We start from the raw sequence: 18,525 nt of genomic DNA on the forward strand, positions 1-18,525 counted from the left end.
TGCAATGGCCACTTTTCGCAACAGTGTGAGTTCGCTCTTTCCTGTCACCGCACCATGTGCGGTTCGCGTCACCTGCCCGTGGTCGACAGCGACTCGGAATCAGATCGTTGACCGCGCGCACACGCACGCACGAACGGACGGCCGGACGGACTCCGGCATACCGGGGAGAGAGATGCTGATTAACGCGATCAGAATTACAAATGCGCATTAAATGCGCGGCAAAGGAGCGGCGCAAACGACCCTTGTGTGTGTGTGTGCGGCTCGATGCAACAATCAATCGATCCAGTTTAGTGGTGGACTGGTGGCATGGTGTGACTGTGGGTAAAAAGCTTAAGTATAACGACCGCGCCAACGACACTTCGCTGAATGAAAACGGTTTAATCATTCATCGCGAGGGCGCGCGTGTGTGTGTGTACTTTTTTCATTATTATTACTATTTTACTTCGCTGCACTTTAGGGTCTTAGGGGCACCGCCGCGCAAACGGTCTAGCAGGTGGCTAGAAAATAGGAGCAGCCCGAAGAGCAGTGTGGGGCTGGCTGGAAACCGGTTTGCGTCTCGCGACGGTCAAACTGTACGCCAAGACGACCGAGAAAAACTGACTGGTCGCTGTCTAGCCATCGGTCGCGACTCGCACTGCAATGAACGCATCCATAGCCTCTCTCCCCTGCCCTGGTGGGCGAGTTTGCACGTGCCGCCGTGGCGCGGATGGCGGCCGAGAACTTCTGGCGCACACGGTTGCTGCTGCTGCACGTCAAGGTTCGGAGGTTCGGTCCCGTCATTTGTCACCCTCCCTGTCCGCGGGAGAGCGCTCTTCAGCACCGGCTGGTGCCAGCGATGGCGTGGCGTATAATTAGTTCACATTATGCGCTAATCGTAAACCACCCGTAGGGTGGGGTGTCGCCGTTCGATCGAGTTTCAACGTACGAGGGGGGAGGATACCAATAAGCCTTTGTTGCCAACATACCATCGATCATTTTCTGGCCGGAGACGTCGGAGAGACGTGCAGAACAAGCGTGGCATGATTGGCGAATGGGGCGCATTTATAAAGCGAGACGAATATTATGTTGCAGTGTGTTGATTAAGGCACTGCGAACAGTTTGCTGTGTACCAATGTATAGACGAATATAACGCTTCGTATGTTTGCGGTGGGATCGAATGTCATGCTCTGGAATTTATATCCCAGCGAAAGGAACTCAAGGAAAGACGTCTAAAAGCACATAGCCAAAGAATTGCGTCATTGGAGTTGGAGACAAGTCTTCCCGGACTCTCTCTCGTAAGTTCTGTTCCCACCAAATTTGAGAACCAATATCAAAATCACTTCTTCTTCGTTTTTAGGTCCACATCGCCCAAATCCCAAACGGAATGTGTACGCCTTTCAAATGCAAAACCCAACCCGGACCGGAAGTGATTGAAAACATTTCATTGTCGAATTTGTCCACAGCAAACCGTCGCAGCAAGGGCATCGCTACGCGGCAAGGTGAACTTTTGCAGACAATGATAAAATGTCAATGTCAATGGTTGATCGATACGACGGAATATTTGTAAGGAGGGGGAGAGATACATTATACCCGCCAATGCGTATGCTAAATAGTTTCCCGAAAAAAAAACCGACAAGAACAGATCCATTAAGCGATCCGTCACGATCGCGCGTTTTGCGGTAAAGTACGCTTACCGCCGCATTCTAATGTTCTCTCGCTGCCCAAAAGCGCGCCACGTTACTGCAAAGGAATGAGCACACACAAGCAGGGTGATTCTAGACAAAAACCGCAAGATGCGCCCCATCCTTGGCGTGCTTTGTGGTGTGGCACCTTATTTCAGTTTTGGGTCACATTGGTATAGATTGATTTGCCGTTTCAGAAGACCGATTCCTTTCCCGAAGAGATCAGTCCTTGCCTCAACAAAGAGCTGTTTGATTGGGCGAAGGATAGGCGAACAATTCCCTTTTTTCGACGAGTGGGTCGAAACCACACACTTTGCCAAGCAAACAGGGTCGATTTTAGAAACCTAACAAAAACTAGACCAAAAAACGATCCTCTCGCAGTGCGCGCATTTTTGATGCGCCCGATGCTTCTTTTGTCTTTCATCTTTGACCCTCCGCGCATAATGAGCGGCGCACGAACCACCGGAATCGTCACAATTTTGCGACCTTTCGCTAACGAGCAAATCGGTGTGTCGTGCAAAAGGGGATGGTTGGATTGCAAAAATGTGTGTAACCCATTAGCCGCCCACTCCCCCCTCCCGTTCGCGATTGCGATCGGGTTTGGTGTGATTTGGGTGGGTTTGATGGGTAGCGGGAAGGATGATGATGAGATGATGCATTCTGTTTTAAGATAGGACGATAACGGTGACATTTTGGGGTAAGGTTTTTGAAAGCAGAACATGTCGGTTTGAAGGATATCGTGTCGGTAGATGCTGATCGTAAACCTTGACGATTGTCTTCCTATTTAAATGTCTTAGACAATTATAATTGTTGACTAATTGTGTTTGTAACTTGTAAAAAGAAGTTTATTTATTGAAAGATGCAAATATGCAGTTTTTAGAGCTATTTAAAAAAAAATATTGATGAAATGCTTACAGATATTATTAATTTTAATTTCTATTTTATTGTTATTCTTGTCAAGCCTAAACATTTTATAAACATAAGAATGCTCCTGGGAGATATGCTTTAAGCTAAACCAAATTTTATTTTTTTTAAATGCTATTAAGCGCTAATAATAATTTAAAAAAATTGTTAATAATAACTTTAATAATAATTTGGAGCGTACAAAAATATGCAAAATAAAACAAAAACTGAAATATTAATGATTAATAGTGATACGGACAACCAGGCCATTTTAAAGAGAATTAATTTAAAAAATGAGTAATAATTAATCAAACTTAGAGTTGATTTTGGTAAATTTGTAACTACTTCAAAGTTTTAAAGCTCAAAATTAAAACTGTTTTGATAAAGCTAAATAAGCTAAAATATTACATTTAAGTCATATAACCTAGTTGTTAATTATTATATTATCATACATCTTACCAAAAATCTACATTCTTCTTGAATAAGCGTTGAAAATTGTATTCCAAACCTAACAAAAAACCCATTATAAAAAACTGGGTTTCCTTTCAAATAAGGAAACCCTTCACCCAAGGATGAGCCAATTTGTTTCAGCTTCCCCTCTCGATGGGCCCCGCTAAATTCAAGGGCTTTTAGCCTCGGTGCGTCGAAAATCGCGAGGAACTAGGCTGGCTAACCACCACAACAACAAAAGAGATAGCAGCACGCACAGCCGTTACTGAATAAAATAAAAGCCCACCAACCAACAACAACAACAAAAAACGCAAAACCAACCCGCACGATTAAGTCGTGTCCGGCGGGAATCCTTCGCCAGCCTGATGACGGTTCGTCATGTTTTAGCTTGGTCGTGGGGGGAGCTGTTTTTTTGTGCCACCGCGGCTGATGCCTTAATGCTACACCACCGCGGCCGATTAAAAGTAATGCCCCTCCGTGCGCTTGTGCCGCGCGTCCCGGTGTGTTGCCGGGGCCTAGCATCATCGGCCGGTATCCGCGCCGGCCTGGTTCCAGTTTGTCTAGCCTCACTTTTAACTCACTCACCGCGATGATGGTGGTGGCGTATTTTTTTTGCTCTCGCTTTCTGCTGCCTCCTTAAACCTCCCATTCACTTTCCGCACGTTGGTGTGCTGCGGGTCGCGTGAAGAAGGGAGCCTTCGCGCGCGGATACGCCATATCGACTTAGTGTCACATACACGCAATGTGTGGTACGCGGTAGGTAGCGCGAAAGCACAGCCAACCGCGAAAGAGCCTACGCGACGAAACACGCCAAACGGTTTTAAAAAAGGCGTAAAGGGATGAATAATTGTTCCAATAGACCTCTCCCCCCGCCTGCCACACTGTCACAGAGTCCCCTCGGGATCTGGAAATTCGAATCTGTGTGTGCGTGTGTGGTAGTACCATCATCATTACCGGTGAATCGGTAGCCGCCAGCAGCAGCATGTTCGATGGTGTGTAGTGCGTGCAAAAATCTTGTTACCGCGCGGCCGCTGTTTTGCGTGTAAGGTTCTGTTTTTTGTTTGTTTTTCCTTCTCATCAGGGGTGGGCTTTTAGGTAGGACAGAAGAGGGAAGGCGAAAGAAAAGAAGGAAAAAGCTCTTTCTTCGATCTTGCCGTTGATCTTAATACTGGGTCGCCGCCGCCCGATCGCCTTCGGAGCGCACCCATACCCCGGACCAGTCCTTCGAGTGAGTGAAACAAAACAAACACAAACACACAGCAACCACCGCTTGAAACAACCCCCCACTTGGGCAGGGAAAGGACTGCCGGGGAGCCGAAGCGAACCAGTAAGAGATGTCAAGGTTAGAGAGTTATATTGAACGGTATTATGCAATGTATTCGCTAAACAAGTTGCCGAACGCAACCAGCCAGCCCAGCAGCCCCGGTGTGGTCCTGCCTGCTGCCCGGGTTGATGATGCCGGCGCACGGCGGGAGAAGAGAGACAACCGGCAAGATCAGCGAAGGAAGAAGAAAAAGACAACAACGAAGAGGCAAACATAAATATAAGAAACCACAGTCCCATCGCAAGGGGAGAGAGGTGTATTTGCGCGACTGCCAACTACTCATCCCACCGCAGCCGGCAAAAGAATAAGTCATTATTTGGTTGAGGCGTTTCGATACCGCGCTCCGATGGGTATCGGAAGATTTACTGCGTCGTCGAGCGACGAACGCGCGAGCGTTCGCTCGGAACGCGCGCGTTCCCAGTGGAAGTGGGGCGAGTTCTAAAACCTTGAGTTGTTTACTACTTGAACTATGAGTCGTTTGTTATTGTTGTTGTTGTGAGTGTTTTTTTCTTCTAACTATTCCCCACCACTCCCAAAAAACACATTAGAGTTCAATTCCACGCTACCTCTTTTATGAGATTATGAGTAAACTTTCAGTTCAAAGATTTACAGCGTGATCCCTCTAGATCATGCCAGAAGCACTCTTAAGGTCTCTCAAGCAAAATAAAGGGACGACTTCTTAACTTGTCCTGCCATGTTGCAAAGGGCGCAATGTGTTTTGTTGGCAATCTGACAGCTCTGGTCAGATGTCTTCAAAGGGGAGAGCATTGTCTAGTTGACCACCCTGCCTTTGACAAACACAGTACTGTGAAGTTGGGTTATTATCGAGTATCCCTTTAGCTAGGCACACTGCAACCAGGCTGGGAATCATTGCAAAGTACCACTCCAAAAATCTAAAACAAAGTATTTAAGGCTAGAGCAGGCTCTAACTGCTAGATCTAACGATACCTACACGGTGTGAAGGTTCGAGATCGCACCACTCCTCATCAAATCGTCGCAAGTGTGCGTTGACAGGTTAACGTCGCTTGGAATCAATTGCTGTCTCGCGCGCTCCCCCTCAAAGGTGAGTCAGCTTCTCACCCTTCCCTAGCCGTGTGTGTGTGTGTGAAGGTCCTTCCTTCACCGTATCCCACTCATGAAACAGCTCACACGGCACCGGTGGGCACAATTGGAAATGTTGGACATTGATTCGCAAAAGCACAACTCCAAATTGCCATCTGTAAACGGTGGACTTTCGAGTGAACGAACTTCTCTGGCTGGTTCGGGAGCTACATGCACGCTTGGTTTCGTGCAGTTCTCCTCCGTGGTCATCACGTTGATCGAGATCGGTGTGCTGGCTGGTTGGCACACGCTAAGACATACACACACAAGCACAGAGTTACAGTTGGGCATGCTCTGGGCGGCTTTTACTGGGGTCTCTGGTTTTTTTTTTGCTTATCTTTACCCCGGTGACTAGTGACAGTCGCTGACCCTGAACGTTGGTACTGTACGTGTCGAGTGAGAATCGCTACCAGCGATCGGATTGAAGTTCGCGTTCGTTTCGAAGACGGAGCGTTTGGGAGGTAGTGCGAATTTCTTTAATCGGTGCCACCGTTGCCACCGACAACGACGACGACGACGGGTACCGTTTGGCGTTTGCAATCGTAACGTGCGATCGAACACGGCCACACGGGGAGGGCTTGTCAGTAATTTGATGAAACAAAATGACCAGAATTGCTAAATGCGTACCACAATCGCGCCACGTACAGGGCCCGGATAACGATCGCATAGGCTAGGCACCTGCCGGAATGATTTGATCGTGTGAGAACGGGGCGTTAGGCGACGAGCGTTCCTACACAGGTGACAGCTGTTGCGAACAAGAAACAAAGGTTTGGTGGGGAATTGAATCATGATTAAAATGATGACTGAAAAGGTTGCCTCTGAAATCTAACATCTCAAATTAATAGCTGATAATCGTTAGTGTTGCCTGCTAAATCCCATAACAAGACGCGCTCTGCCACTGCAACTAGTAGCGCCTCAGATAAATCGTCCAGTACATGTGCTTAGTTACTAAGTAGCTTCCTTTCACTTTTCTGTCTCACATCTACCATTTAGTCCCGCTCTCTTTCTCTACACAAGCACAGGTGTATATTACGATCACGATCCCCTATCTAAAGGTCTGATAGCACATCTGAAGATGGTCTTTGGTTATTTGCACAAGGATTTGTATCTAAACGTGTCGGGCAACACACGAAGAAATCAGGTCTTACAATCACCCTCTTACCATCAAAGTCCTCTGTTTACTCGAGCTCCGGCTATGGCCGTGCAGTCGATCCTATCTGGCCGTTCCGTTTTCTTTCAGCCCAACCACAGTAGGCCTTCCCAGCCGGGGCTGTATACCCGTGCGGCCAGTGTCAATATTTGAACGATCGCCCGCACTTTGGCGGTCACAGGCGAAGCAGCAACCGAGGATAAGCATCCGTGCGGCAGCTTCAATATTTAACTGAGCAACGCGCGCCCTGTCCTCTTTGTTTTGTCTCTCCCATGATCTCCCGGTGGTCAGGTGTTGTTCAAGTATTGTTATCTTTTTAATTATCGTACGCATTTCTCAAACAACAACGGGGCAGCTAAAAGTCAAAGCCAAAACTAGCGCAAAGCCCAGCCACCGTGTGCATTACCTCCGCACAGCTTATTGGGCGGTGAGGTAACGAAGGTGGCCCTGGGCTGCTGTAAAAAGTCCACAAAGTAGGAGCTGCCGGGGGAACATTTCCACTGGAGCAATTAAATCGTAAACTGTCATCACTGTCGCAGTGGCGGACTTCCCCACACAACTACCGGAGGAAGCTACAGCATCGGCCCCGTGTTAGCTTCCGACTATCAGCATCGCGATAAAGCAACTAAATTAGCCGCGATTAAACTGTGCCGTGTTGTGTGGGGTTCAGTCTGAGAAGATACAGATGAGCTTACATTTTACGATGACTTGTAATTTGGGCTCGTTTAGTTGGGCTGCTCCCAAAAGCTTACCCTTTTGCTGAAGATTTATTGATCTGTTAAATGCGAAAAGCATTGCAGTTGATGCGCTATCGTTTTATCTAATTTGATGTTTAGCTGCGCTTTACGGCAATTAAGATGACATGTTTGTAGGTTATCGCGGAACAAATGAAGGTTTGACGTTAAAACTGGAGCTATCCTAAAACGAGATTTTATTATCTCGCGGCTTCCATCAGCGTTCACACGGAATTAAACTGTCACTGTCAAAGCGCTAACCGATGCTCTGTTCATACGGATTGACCTAGTCCGAAAATATCTAGTCGCATACAGCTAATTAAACCCGATAACGACCCAACCCAGCTCAAGGTAGTCTTCTATGGAAACAAAAAAACGAACGACCGAACGAACTTCTCAGTCAATCCTTCCCTAGTGCGCAAATACTTTGTTGCAAAGGGGCCCCTGCGGCGGTTTGCTATAATTCTACTCCACTTCATGCTCACATCTTCACCCTTGCGATGCCACCTTCCCACCTACCACTCTCTCTCTCTCTCTGGCAGCGGAAGATCACAAGGAAAAGGTGATCTCGTAAAAGCATTGACGTCGTTTGGCGAAAATTCCTGCTCCGGCTGCCAACCAAAGACAATGATTGCTGCGGCTACGACGCTGCTCTTCGCGCACTGGGAATATGCTGACTTTTCGCCATCCTGCTGACGGCCCACGGTTGGTTAGCGGTACGAGAGACCAACCCTTACCTTCACCTTCAACCAATAGCAAAAGCCGCGGTATGCGAAGCATCGTGCAAACCGGCAGTAAACGGGGCAACTTCTCCATTTGCCGAATGACGAGCACGACGATGATGATGATGATGGGTTGCAATGCTCCAGAGGTTGCACTGGGGTCAGAGCTCGGGGTGAGTGCATCGATCCTGATCTAATCTTGCCTAATAGCTAGTTATTGTTTGGTAACGATTATTATCATGACCGGAGTAATAATAATAATTATTGCAATATACAAACAACGAAACCCCGGCAGGGCAGCGCCCTACTACACCCCATCGACAGGGTCTCTTTGTGGCAAGATTTCGATTCGGTTCGACCTGCAGCCTTGGAGGAGTTTCCAACATGTGTGTGCCTTAAGAATGCTGAGCTTGCAAACCCCTTGCGGCATGCAGCATTCCACCGAGCCCCCGTGGCAATTGCGTATGTACATCACGTATGTGTGTGTGTGTGTATGTCTTTGCTGACAAGCGTTAAGTCTACTTTTTAGCCCGACCTGGCCAGGACCATCAAACGGTAGGGCCATTTCAAGGCATCACAAATCCGTGCATTCTACGGCCGGGCTTTGAAATTCGAATGTCAATGCGATCACAATCGGCACAAGAATTCGTTCGGTTAGACAGGAGAATGGCGGAGGGGAACAGGGTAATTGGATCAGTCAGGACCAGGGCGACTGCGCAGTTCGAGCAGGTGCAGCGGCCAATTCGGAACTGGTATCGGAACTGGACTAGCCATATGGGTGGGACAGGTTAACCTCTCAGTGACCTTTTTCCTCCGCTGACTGACGACAAGCTAAAGATATCATTTCCATTAGTGTGGCTGTTGCTGCACAGAACGTAACAATAAAATCGCTTAACTGCCGACTGCCGTAAATGATTCGAACGAGATTCGCTTTTGATACCAACAATACCTACTTGGAGTCGATTCAGACGTTAAGCCCCAAAAAGTAATCCAAGTAGCGCCAAGTCAAACCCAATTCTGAACCAAAAACGTACTGCGTACTACTACCACCGTGTCCCAGTAAAACGCGCAAATGCTACCCATGCGTCGTTTGATTCTTCATCTGTATATCCCCCCTCGCGGGGAAAGACATCAAAGCGACTAACCCGAACCCGCACGCCTTCCACGGGGTCAGTTTTGGCGACGCGATGAAGCGAATCTGATGAACGTGGATTTGATTGAGGCGTACGTGCTTGCGTGCGTGTGTGTACTACCCCTTCGCATTCGGACGCCCATTCCCAACAGCTGCTGGAAAAGTGCTACAGTAGCTTGCGTGTATGTTCACGCGTGCGAGCAGAAAGAAAACCGAAGCCCATGAAATGGAAAAAAGCCAACGCACGGCGCACGCTCGCCGGACGCGAGAAAGAACCAGTAATGACCATGCCCTAGGGCACGGTGCCGTGGTGATTCAAGAGCGTTAGCGTTGGGGCCGAGTTGTCCTTCCAGATCCAAGCAGCGACTGACGTTCACCGGCTCACAGGCTCATAGCAGACACTATGGCAAGGAGCCCTGTTGCTTTTGGCACATCTCGAAGTGGAGACACCCCTCTGCGAGGCAGCAAAAAAAAAAGCTCGTCAAACTAATATTGGCGTGCAAGTCACAGAAAAAAAACCCGAATGGCCGAATAATCTTAAGTCATCTAAATCTCCTCAGGATACCACCACCCGGTACAAGGGGGGGATGGATCGTTCGGTAGAGCTCGAGACGCAAAGTGAAGTGAGCACACTTCGATGAATCACCCACTGGACCAGGGCCTGCTTTCAGCTTGAGAGATTCATTCAAAAAAAAGCGTGCGACAGGATCGATCATCGGGCGGCCATTATCCGTTATCTGGCCGAAGGTCACATAGAGCAAAGGCAAGCCCCCCGCCCAGTAGGCTGGTTTTTCGGTGACTCCACAAAGTGGACAAACTGGTCCAGAGTTCGGAGCATGGAGCAGTGCGTCGTGTAGCCTGGGTGTGCGTTTATATGCGTTTTATGTGCAGCCCTCCCCTCCCAACTCGGTTTCTTCTTACCTGTGCAAGCGTGGCGACCACCAGGCCGAAGGTGAACGCAATCTGCGTGAGCGTGGGACTGTAGTCGGTCCAGCCGGTCGTGCTACCGATGCCGATCGCCACCAGAAAGAAGGTGCCGAGAAACTCGGCCACCAGCATGCGCCATATGTTGCGGTTCTCGGTGATATCGGAGACGCCGACGATCTGTTTCACTCCTGGTATTGCGAAAGAGAAAAAACAGAACGGGGTGATTAGAATGAGTGCCTTTTAATGGGGGACTTACTTATATGTTTACTACACTACTAAGGTTTTGCGAAATGAATATCAAAACAGTTGGAGAATGCTAAACAGTTGTAACGTGTAATGTATGCTGCATGTATTAATCTCGCTCTTTGAGAGATGTTCGTACAAGCAAGCAAGACGTATTTCCACGCAATTCAAAATCAAATATCGAAACGTACACAACCATGCACTACTTTCGGAGGATTGAATTCTAGGTGCGGAATTGAAACCCCTGTCACGTGTTGGTTTCGATTGTGTGTGTTTTTGGCCCACATTTTAACGCCACTGGAATTGTGGAGAGTCACGCCAGGGCTGGTAAAAAAAACCATTCCAATTGGGTTGTGCGAGTGCGGGATGAACTAAATACGGAACGGGTATTCTGAGCACTCTTTTGAGTTGCCTTCATGCCGGGCAATAAACCACACACACGATACCTGCTTGCTGCTCCTGTGCCTTCATAATACGCACATGAAAGCGCACCGCGAACATTTAGCGCACCACGGGAGACCACGATGGACGGAGCGAACCAGTACACCGTAACGCTACACTACCTTCTTTCAGATCAAACTTGCTGAGGATGGGTATCATCTCGCGCGCTCTGGACCGGGATATGGAATGGAGTTGTTGCTGGCACTAGTACTGCAACTCGATTCGTTTCTGGAGTACTGCTCCAAGTTGGTTGCTCCACACACGCACTTCAAGGATACACTTAATGTTCCGGATGTAAAGTTAATTCCGCGCGAGTTCTAACTTCTGAGCACTGCTCCAGGGGCACCACGTCCGTTGGCGTAATGTCGCGGAATGAAACTGCGGAACGGGAGCATAAACAAACAATGCTCCGGTAGTGTAGTAGTAGCCTTCGCTACTATCAAAACCGATTTTATGATATTGATCAAACTTTCCAATCTGCGACCGGTAAGGGAAGGCACAGAACAGCTTAGGGGTATGGGTAGGTTTCATCCACTGCCGATGCCCAAGATAGGACGTCACCGAGTAGTGAGGCAGAGGCGCGGGAATCGTTAAAGTGATAATAAATCAACGAGCAGCCCTTGTTTTAGCTTGTTAGCAGTCGCTACCCTGCGAGCTCGAAAATCCCGTACAAAATCGCTCCCAAAAGCTCCTAAATGGCATTCAGTGACTGGCTGGTGGCTGATTGTAGTTAATTTAAATCGCGGAGTTACTGATGCCAGCACGCAACAGTTTGCGGTGAATTTCGGTACGGCAGGCGCTGCCACGATGCCTGCACAATCACATCCGCACACGCAAAGTTGAAACAGAAACAAAAGTCACCCCCGAAAATAAACCGACGACAAGTTTGCACAAACTTTTTTCACTCCTTTCCGTTGCTTTAAAACCGTTTGGCTCTGTTTGCTGGCGCTCAAAAGGGCCCCGAATGGACCGGCTCGCAAGAAGGAAAGTTATCTACTGAGCGGCGCAAAGCGCAACTGCTGGCGGGTGCCCGGAGCGCACGGGTGGAGCGCAAAACAATCGGCAACGGCGACGACGACCGTTCGACAGCGGATCTTGATGGCGATGTGGGGCGAAGGGTGTATGGATGGGAGGAGGTGCAAATCACCATTTGGCTCCCTTCTACCTTGCGCTGGGGTGTGTGTGTGTGTTTTTTTTTTTGCACACCCGCCCGATCGCGTGGTACCCGTGGGGGCCTGTTCGCGCTTTCACGTACCAGTGCGAATGCAACGCGAATGTGCCCTTCTCCCAAGTGCGCGGCAAAAATTGCAACCCACCGACGGGCTGTGGAGGGGAAAGGGTCAAAGGGAGCTCGAAGGGGTTGCCTCGATGTCAGAGGAGGTTGTGTGATAGAAAAGACTGAGATTTTTCCTTCCAGTAGTCGTTTGCCAATATAAACATATCAATTTATAATTACAAAAATGCTCCAAAAACTCACCCCATGTCCCAATCAACTCGAATAAACGGTCTTATCGGACTACTTCTACGATATTTGGGTCAGAATCGATATTGTCGATAGTGACGTGTTGTGTTGTGTGTTTCAGGGTTATCAGTAAAGAGGCTCATTTCCTCTCCTGCTCCGTTTAGATGCTTATCAGAACTACTAGTAGTAAATTCAATTTAGATAGCCATTGATGAAATTATCGTGCGCCCATAAGCGTAAGTGGCAATCGTGCGTCGCAATGGCTCCGTCCTCCCGCGCCCAAAGAGTACTTCAACCATTAACTAGCGACACAACGAGAGGCTCAGGTTGTCTGGGCAATCGTGCGTTGTTTGCATTAGAATTGTTTTCCTCCGCCCGAAAAAAGAAATAAAAAAACTGTGACAAAAAAACTGATTCAACATGTTATTGTTGTCTGTTATGTCTTCTTCCCTCGCTGGAGTCCACTCATTCACCTGATAAAACGTGTCCCAAGCGAAAAGACAAAATTGTTTGTTTGTGTGAAGTTTGTAAACGAATCACTTTACGTTTGATGAAATCGGTGCAGTTGTTGGCACGAGCGAACGTTAGAACACATTCCCTTTATGCGCTCACATGATGAAAGAATGTTATCGTTTTTTCATGTAAGATAAGCGGCATGGCGTCAACATTAGAACATGGGCGTACGATTTACGTGCTTGAACGTGGACAACAGCGTCAATCGAGAATGATTGGGTTACTCGAATCGAAGCCCACAAAGATAGGACAAACAAAGTAAAGCGAAGCAATAATCATGCGCCAAGCCTCCCTTCCCCTTGTTTGCTAGTGGTTTTCCCCCTTCTTTCACTAGCAACGACGACTTCCTGATCGGGGTGCACTCGGCAGCCGATAATTGGAGGCATCTGTCAATCGGCTCTAATTGAGTTAGCAAACATCTTCGAACGAACAATTCCGTTTGAAAAGCTCCCCTTTAGGGAGGGGTGCCTTAAACCAAGCCTGCAGAGCTCTAAAGGTGCAATTGGTTGCTGTGGTGGCCCCATGCACTGGAGTTTCCTTAGCTTTTGCACATCGAATGTGCTCGCTGAATCGATTCAACCTTAGCCAGAAGGGGTTTGCAAAACAAAAAAGGAGGCCGGCGCAATTGCTTTACGCCCTAGAACCGTGTTCAGTGGTGCACGCACGCACCCGTGAAAGTGTCCGTGAAAGGGTGCAATGACCTTTTTCGGTGCGCATAAAAATAAACATAACCTTGGTTGGAGGAGCGCAAACCAAAACAAAACATATTTGTTTGGAAAAGTCATTGAAGGATGTGCGAGCTGTAAAAGGATGTGTTGTACAGGATCGAACACGCTTCGCCTTGATCAGCATAGTAAACATTCCATCCTTTTCGATGCAATAAAAATGCATTAGTGTATAGACTGCAACCTTTGCTGTGGTTTGATTATGAACTTTCTAATCATGTTGGTGTTCATCACCGATTACCTAACTTCCACTAATCTAGTTTAATGTTTAAAGCACATCACTAATCGTGCATAATAGCACACAAAGCGCAAGCAAATTGCCAAAGTGCAATGATCCGTGTACCCCATTTAGCTGCGCTAGAAAATTGATGGCTCAAAGTCGTGTTTTGCCTAATCAGTGTCTTTGCCGGGACTATCTTCCATCCAGCTGTGAAGTTCCAGAGCTCCGGAGAAGCATAACGCAAAACTGCTGCATCTTTCTCTCTCGTTGCACACTGTGGCTGCCATCATTAAATGTGTTTGTTATAATTAAAAGAGAAATTTTTTCCGAACTCCCACCCCTCTCTGCCAACCGCATGGAGGAATTATGATTATTATTATTATGCAGCTGCTACTGCTGCTACTGAGCCGTGCACAAAAAAGCCCTGGGATGCAGACAAAGCTAAAAAAAGAGCTAACTGAGTGGAAATAGAGATGACGAACAAGGGGAAACACAGTTGTGTTGCTGCAGCTAGGCACATTTTCTTTCCATTTTCTCCATTCGACACTGACGGACCGCAATCCGTACGCTGTCTTTGTGGCACGCGGAAGGTTTAGTGTGTATGCAGCTCATCTACAATCCAAACGAGGAATGCTCACGCGCATCATCATCAGCGCCTCAGCATTCAACATAATGCCGGCCTGTCTCTCGGTGTCTGTCGTTGTTTTGCACATGTTGTTTGCTTCGCAGCATTTGCCGCAAATCGCCGAGAGAGCCGTTGCCATTTGGCTGGTGTGCGCTGTTGTGACTGGTCGAAATGCATAATAAACAATAATTCCCATCTCATAAACCGCTCAACCGGGCGCCCCGCCAACTGCCAACATAAACCGTCATCACTCTTCCCGTCCCATCGCTACTGGGGTTCGTTGCAGCATTGATCAATCGTCGCACAAAGCATGGGATGATGCACTCTAGGAAGAGCGAGTGGTGCACCCGCTCTGGTACATCGTAGCATGCCGCAAATCAATCTGCCAACATGTTTCCATCTTCACCTTCCTCAGTCAGCTCTTCTAACACAATGGGGCTAGTGTGTGTGGAGCCAGGGAAGACAGCATAATATGCTGTGCTGGTGGTGTAAAGTGCGAAGGAAAAACAGTGTAACGCCATCGGGTATGGCGTGTGCGCGGGAGAAAAACAACTGTTTTCAACCGGCTGTTCAAATTAGCGTAATAGGTAGACGGTGGGCCGGTAATAGTATCGCTGTAGCGTGTGCTGGTGGCAGGCGCTCTAGCGTAGGCTGAACAGTTTGGTGGTAGAAAAGGCGATCGGGGAAGACGATGGGAAAACTTATAGTTGTTGTTATATGTGTGGAGTTGGAATGAAAAGTTTGTTGAATATTGAGTTCAACAGTTCAGCTCAGTTTTTGGTCTTGCCACAGATATCACAAAGTTGGTAAAAACAGTTATAATAGAATATTAAGAATACATTCTAAAACATTTAAAAAAACAGTGACATCACTGTAATTCGTAGATCAGTAACTATGAGTCATCATTGATGACATTCTGAAAAGGCATTGGCACAACAACTGTTGTTATTCTAGGTCTGCTAACCTCTTTCGGACGAGCTTTCTCATGTGTGACTTATGTCTTACTCACGGCAGTATTATTACTCCTGGTCATTCAGGTGGAAATCGAACCCCAGATTGTTTATTGTCTGATTGTCTACTCATCGCGATGAATCAGATTATCCATTCCATTATTTTCAATTCTAGAACTCTTAACAATTTAATATTTGTTTGGCGAATCCGTAAACAGGAAAGACTAGACTACAATTTGGAGGCTCTAGAACCAATTGGGATTGCTGGGTGAATACAGATTTAAGCAGCGTTTTCAAGAGTGTGCTTGTTTTTTTATAATTTATTTATTTATTCATTAACTTATATTTTATTTTTTATATTTTATTGTTTGTCTGCTACGCAATGCCAAAAACAACTCATGCAAACTACATCATTCAGAACAAATGGGTTAGGATGGTGAGTTTAGGTCTTTAAAGTCTAAGTGGTATTAAAGACTGTGAGTTGGTAGTATCCTTGGAAGAGATCAGCATGTTCTCATTTGCCATTGGAATTTCTTGAAAAATATAATCTGCTTTTACATCTTTCAATGCTTAATCCTACAGATCGTATTCATAACGCTATCGTAGAACACGATTAAAGCCCTAATCCAGATACTAGATCTAATGTGGACGAGATGGTTGCTGACATATCTATTTATTATTTACTCAAATTTGTATTCCCGATACTTTTCAATTCATGGCTTCAGTCAGAAATGCCCAACATCCTCCCACTGCCTGGTGTGCTCCATCTTACGACCACCGTCTTCACACCGTCAGCGGTAGGAATTCAATGTCAAGGAAGCGGTAACGGTCCGTAATACAAACCGTGATGGGGCCCGTTCGGCCAGGGTTATGGCCGCAGTGCCCGTGCACTCCACGCCAAAGGTTAACCCAGTGGACATCTTCCGCCTGTGTTCGTGACAGTAGTGCGGCCAGTTAATTTTATTGCCCCATCACCACCCTGCCTCACAGCGTTGGCGGTGTTTTGAACGGAAGGCTCCGGGTGCCGGCACTACGTGCACACAGGTGTTGTGATGGGAATGCGTAAGAATGCATTAACGGCACCTTTGCACACGATGGGCCGAATGAACGAGCCACGACGTGATCATCTGCCCAACAACGATCGATCAACAACGGGCTGTGCCTGGCGGTGGGTCGTATGTGCACCGTAAACAACAGCCGCTTCGTCAGCTCAGTCGATTCGTATAAACAGAGCTGCTGCGCCCGTTGCTATTTATCGGGCTCATTATCGTAACGATTTATAGGGTGCGTTTGAAATTACGCTAATTGAAATGAATTTTGTACCGTATACCACACGGTCTAACCATTTCGTTTCCATCCACGCCTCACTAATAACAGTGGATAGTATCTAATCGATTTTTTAAATAAACGGCATATTGGATTAATTTTCACTTTCCTTTGTATTAACTTTATTACGTGTGAACACTTTCTCGAACACACTAATCTTTAATATGTTATCACCTACGTGTTCGGTTGCTTGGAATCTAATTTGGCCGGAAGAAATGAAAAGTAAACCATTCTTCAATCATCGTTACACTAATAGAAGACAGAGCGCGATAACATTCCCGACACCGGACCAAATAGAATGTACTGATAGCAGTTGTAATGACTTTTTAATCTTAACACGATGTATCCGTATCAAAACTGTGTTAACCTGTCGGTACGATTCCTCGCATTTGTTTGTGTGCTGCTCCGCGCTCAGATTAACGTGAGCGGAAATTAATGAATGGCGTACCACGTGCGTAGCCGTGCGCTCGAATTAGTTGTAGGACCTTGAATTTGGGCAAAATAAATAAAACAATAAAAAAAACGACAGAACAAAAAAACAACAACGATTCAGCATGATTCATCCGAAGCTTCCAGGGCAGTAGGTAGAGCACCAGCACAATGAGTTTCGTTACACGTGACATTCACGTTATGTGTGCTACATTAGCCGGTCGCAGTCGTAACATGACGTGCCGTGGCAAGAAAAAGGCCCTGGATTGCGGTGAATCTATGGTAAGAAGCAGCCAAACACACAAATTACACGGTGCCATCGTCTTCCTGGCTGGGCATTGGTATGCATCTAAATGTTAGCAAAGTAACGCCGACCAGCGGTTTGCTCAAGGATACAACACGACAACTACGACGTTCCCGTGTCAGGTTCTGCTGGCAAGAGGTTCTTGTTTTTGTACGAGATACTTGTGCTTGTTGGGTAAGCTTGGTACCGGTGAGGGCTTTCGAGAGCTCTTAATTAATTTACTCGGCTAACTATGAGCCTGTCATAGATATCAATCGGTTTTGAAGACAAGCCTTTTCCTCGCAAGACCCCCAAGCCTAAGTTAACTCTGTATCGATAGGCCATCGCGATAAGTGCTTAAGCTCAACGATTCGCTCCGCACAAAACCAATTCGCCATGGAAAGCCTCCAAAATTGCAATCCCCCATCGTCCCAAATACGGTCGCGGCGAGCCATAGCGAACCCGGGAAGTACACGCAGGGAGCCCTATCGCGCGTGGCGCCTTCACTTTCATGGCGAACACATCGTCATCATCATCGCCGTCATGCTCATCCAAAGGCGCAAGGTCGCTAACAGTCGCGAATCGCAATTGCCAATCGAAGCCGTTCGACACCCTTGGTACACCGTGGACCACGCCGCACATCTCATTGTCCCAAGTGCGAGCGCACAAACTAATTAAGCTTTTGCCTATACCTACACACACACACACACACACACACACACACACACACACACGACACACCCGTTCCAATGCCACACTCGTCCCAGGCAACACCCAGCAGGGCTAACGTATCGAACGACGACTCCTTGGGATGCTGATTTTATCGCTCGCGCGAATCGCTCAGTTTGGCGGTCGGATGTTTAGTGTGTATGTGTGTGTGCGCAAAAAAAGGCTAAGTTGTACACTCCCTTCTTTCTCTTCACCGCGAATGCGAAGGCCCCCGCGCTAAGGTTGCCTACCTTCGATGTGCCGGCACTCCGACCGGGCTGTTTTTGGGGACACAATGACAATCGCGCCGATTTTAGCGATCCGCGCCGGTTATTACCAGAGCTCGACGATGAGATGGCATCAAGGTTGTGTTGTGGCAGCTGGGGCAGCTGAAGATGAAACGGCTCGAAGACGGCTCAACAAGGAAAGTGTAGGTAGGAAGTAGATGATCAACACTCGGTACTTCAAGAGACACCCGGGGACTTTGAAGATGCCA

At 47.5% G+C, this 18,525-nt stretch overlaps 2 protein-coding genes across 7 annotated transcripts in view; one reads left to right on the forward strand and one right to left on the reverse strand.

The window, feature by feature from the left end:
* The window catches only part of LOC121597677 (aquaporin AQPcic), an 82,065-nt gene that overhangs the window by 24,883 nt on the left and 38,657 nt on the right, over nt 1–18,525 (forward strand). The window lies entirely within an intron of this gene.
* Nucleotides 1–18,525, reverse strand: part of LOC121597678 (aquaporin AQPAn.G) — a 47,572-nt gene that overhangs the window by 16,957 nt on the left and 12,090 nt on the right. For 4 of the 6 annotated variants that reach the window (XM_041923642.1, XM_041923643.1, XM_041923644.1 and 1 more), the window contains exon 3: nt 10,099–10,292. In XM_041923642.1, coding sequence (XP_041779576.1) covers nt 10,099–10,292 — 194 coding nt within the window. Of the gene's footprint in view, nt 1–10,098; nt 10,293–10,910; nt 11,782–18,525 lie in introns of those variants that run through there. The other 2 variants (XM_041923640.1, XM_041923646.1) reach the window with 2 other exon arrangements.

This window comes from Anopheles merus, chromosome 3R (assembly GCF_017562075.2).
Source record: "Anopheles merus strain MAF chromosome 3R, AmerM5.1, whole genome shotgun sequence".
In the NCBI taxonomy this organism is placed as follows: Eukaryota; Metazoa; Arthropoda; class Insecta; order Diptera; family Culicidae; genus Anopheles; species Anopheles merus.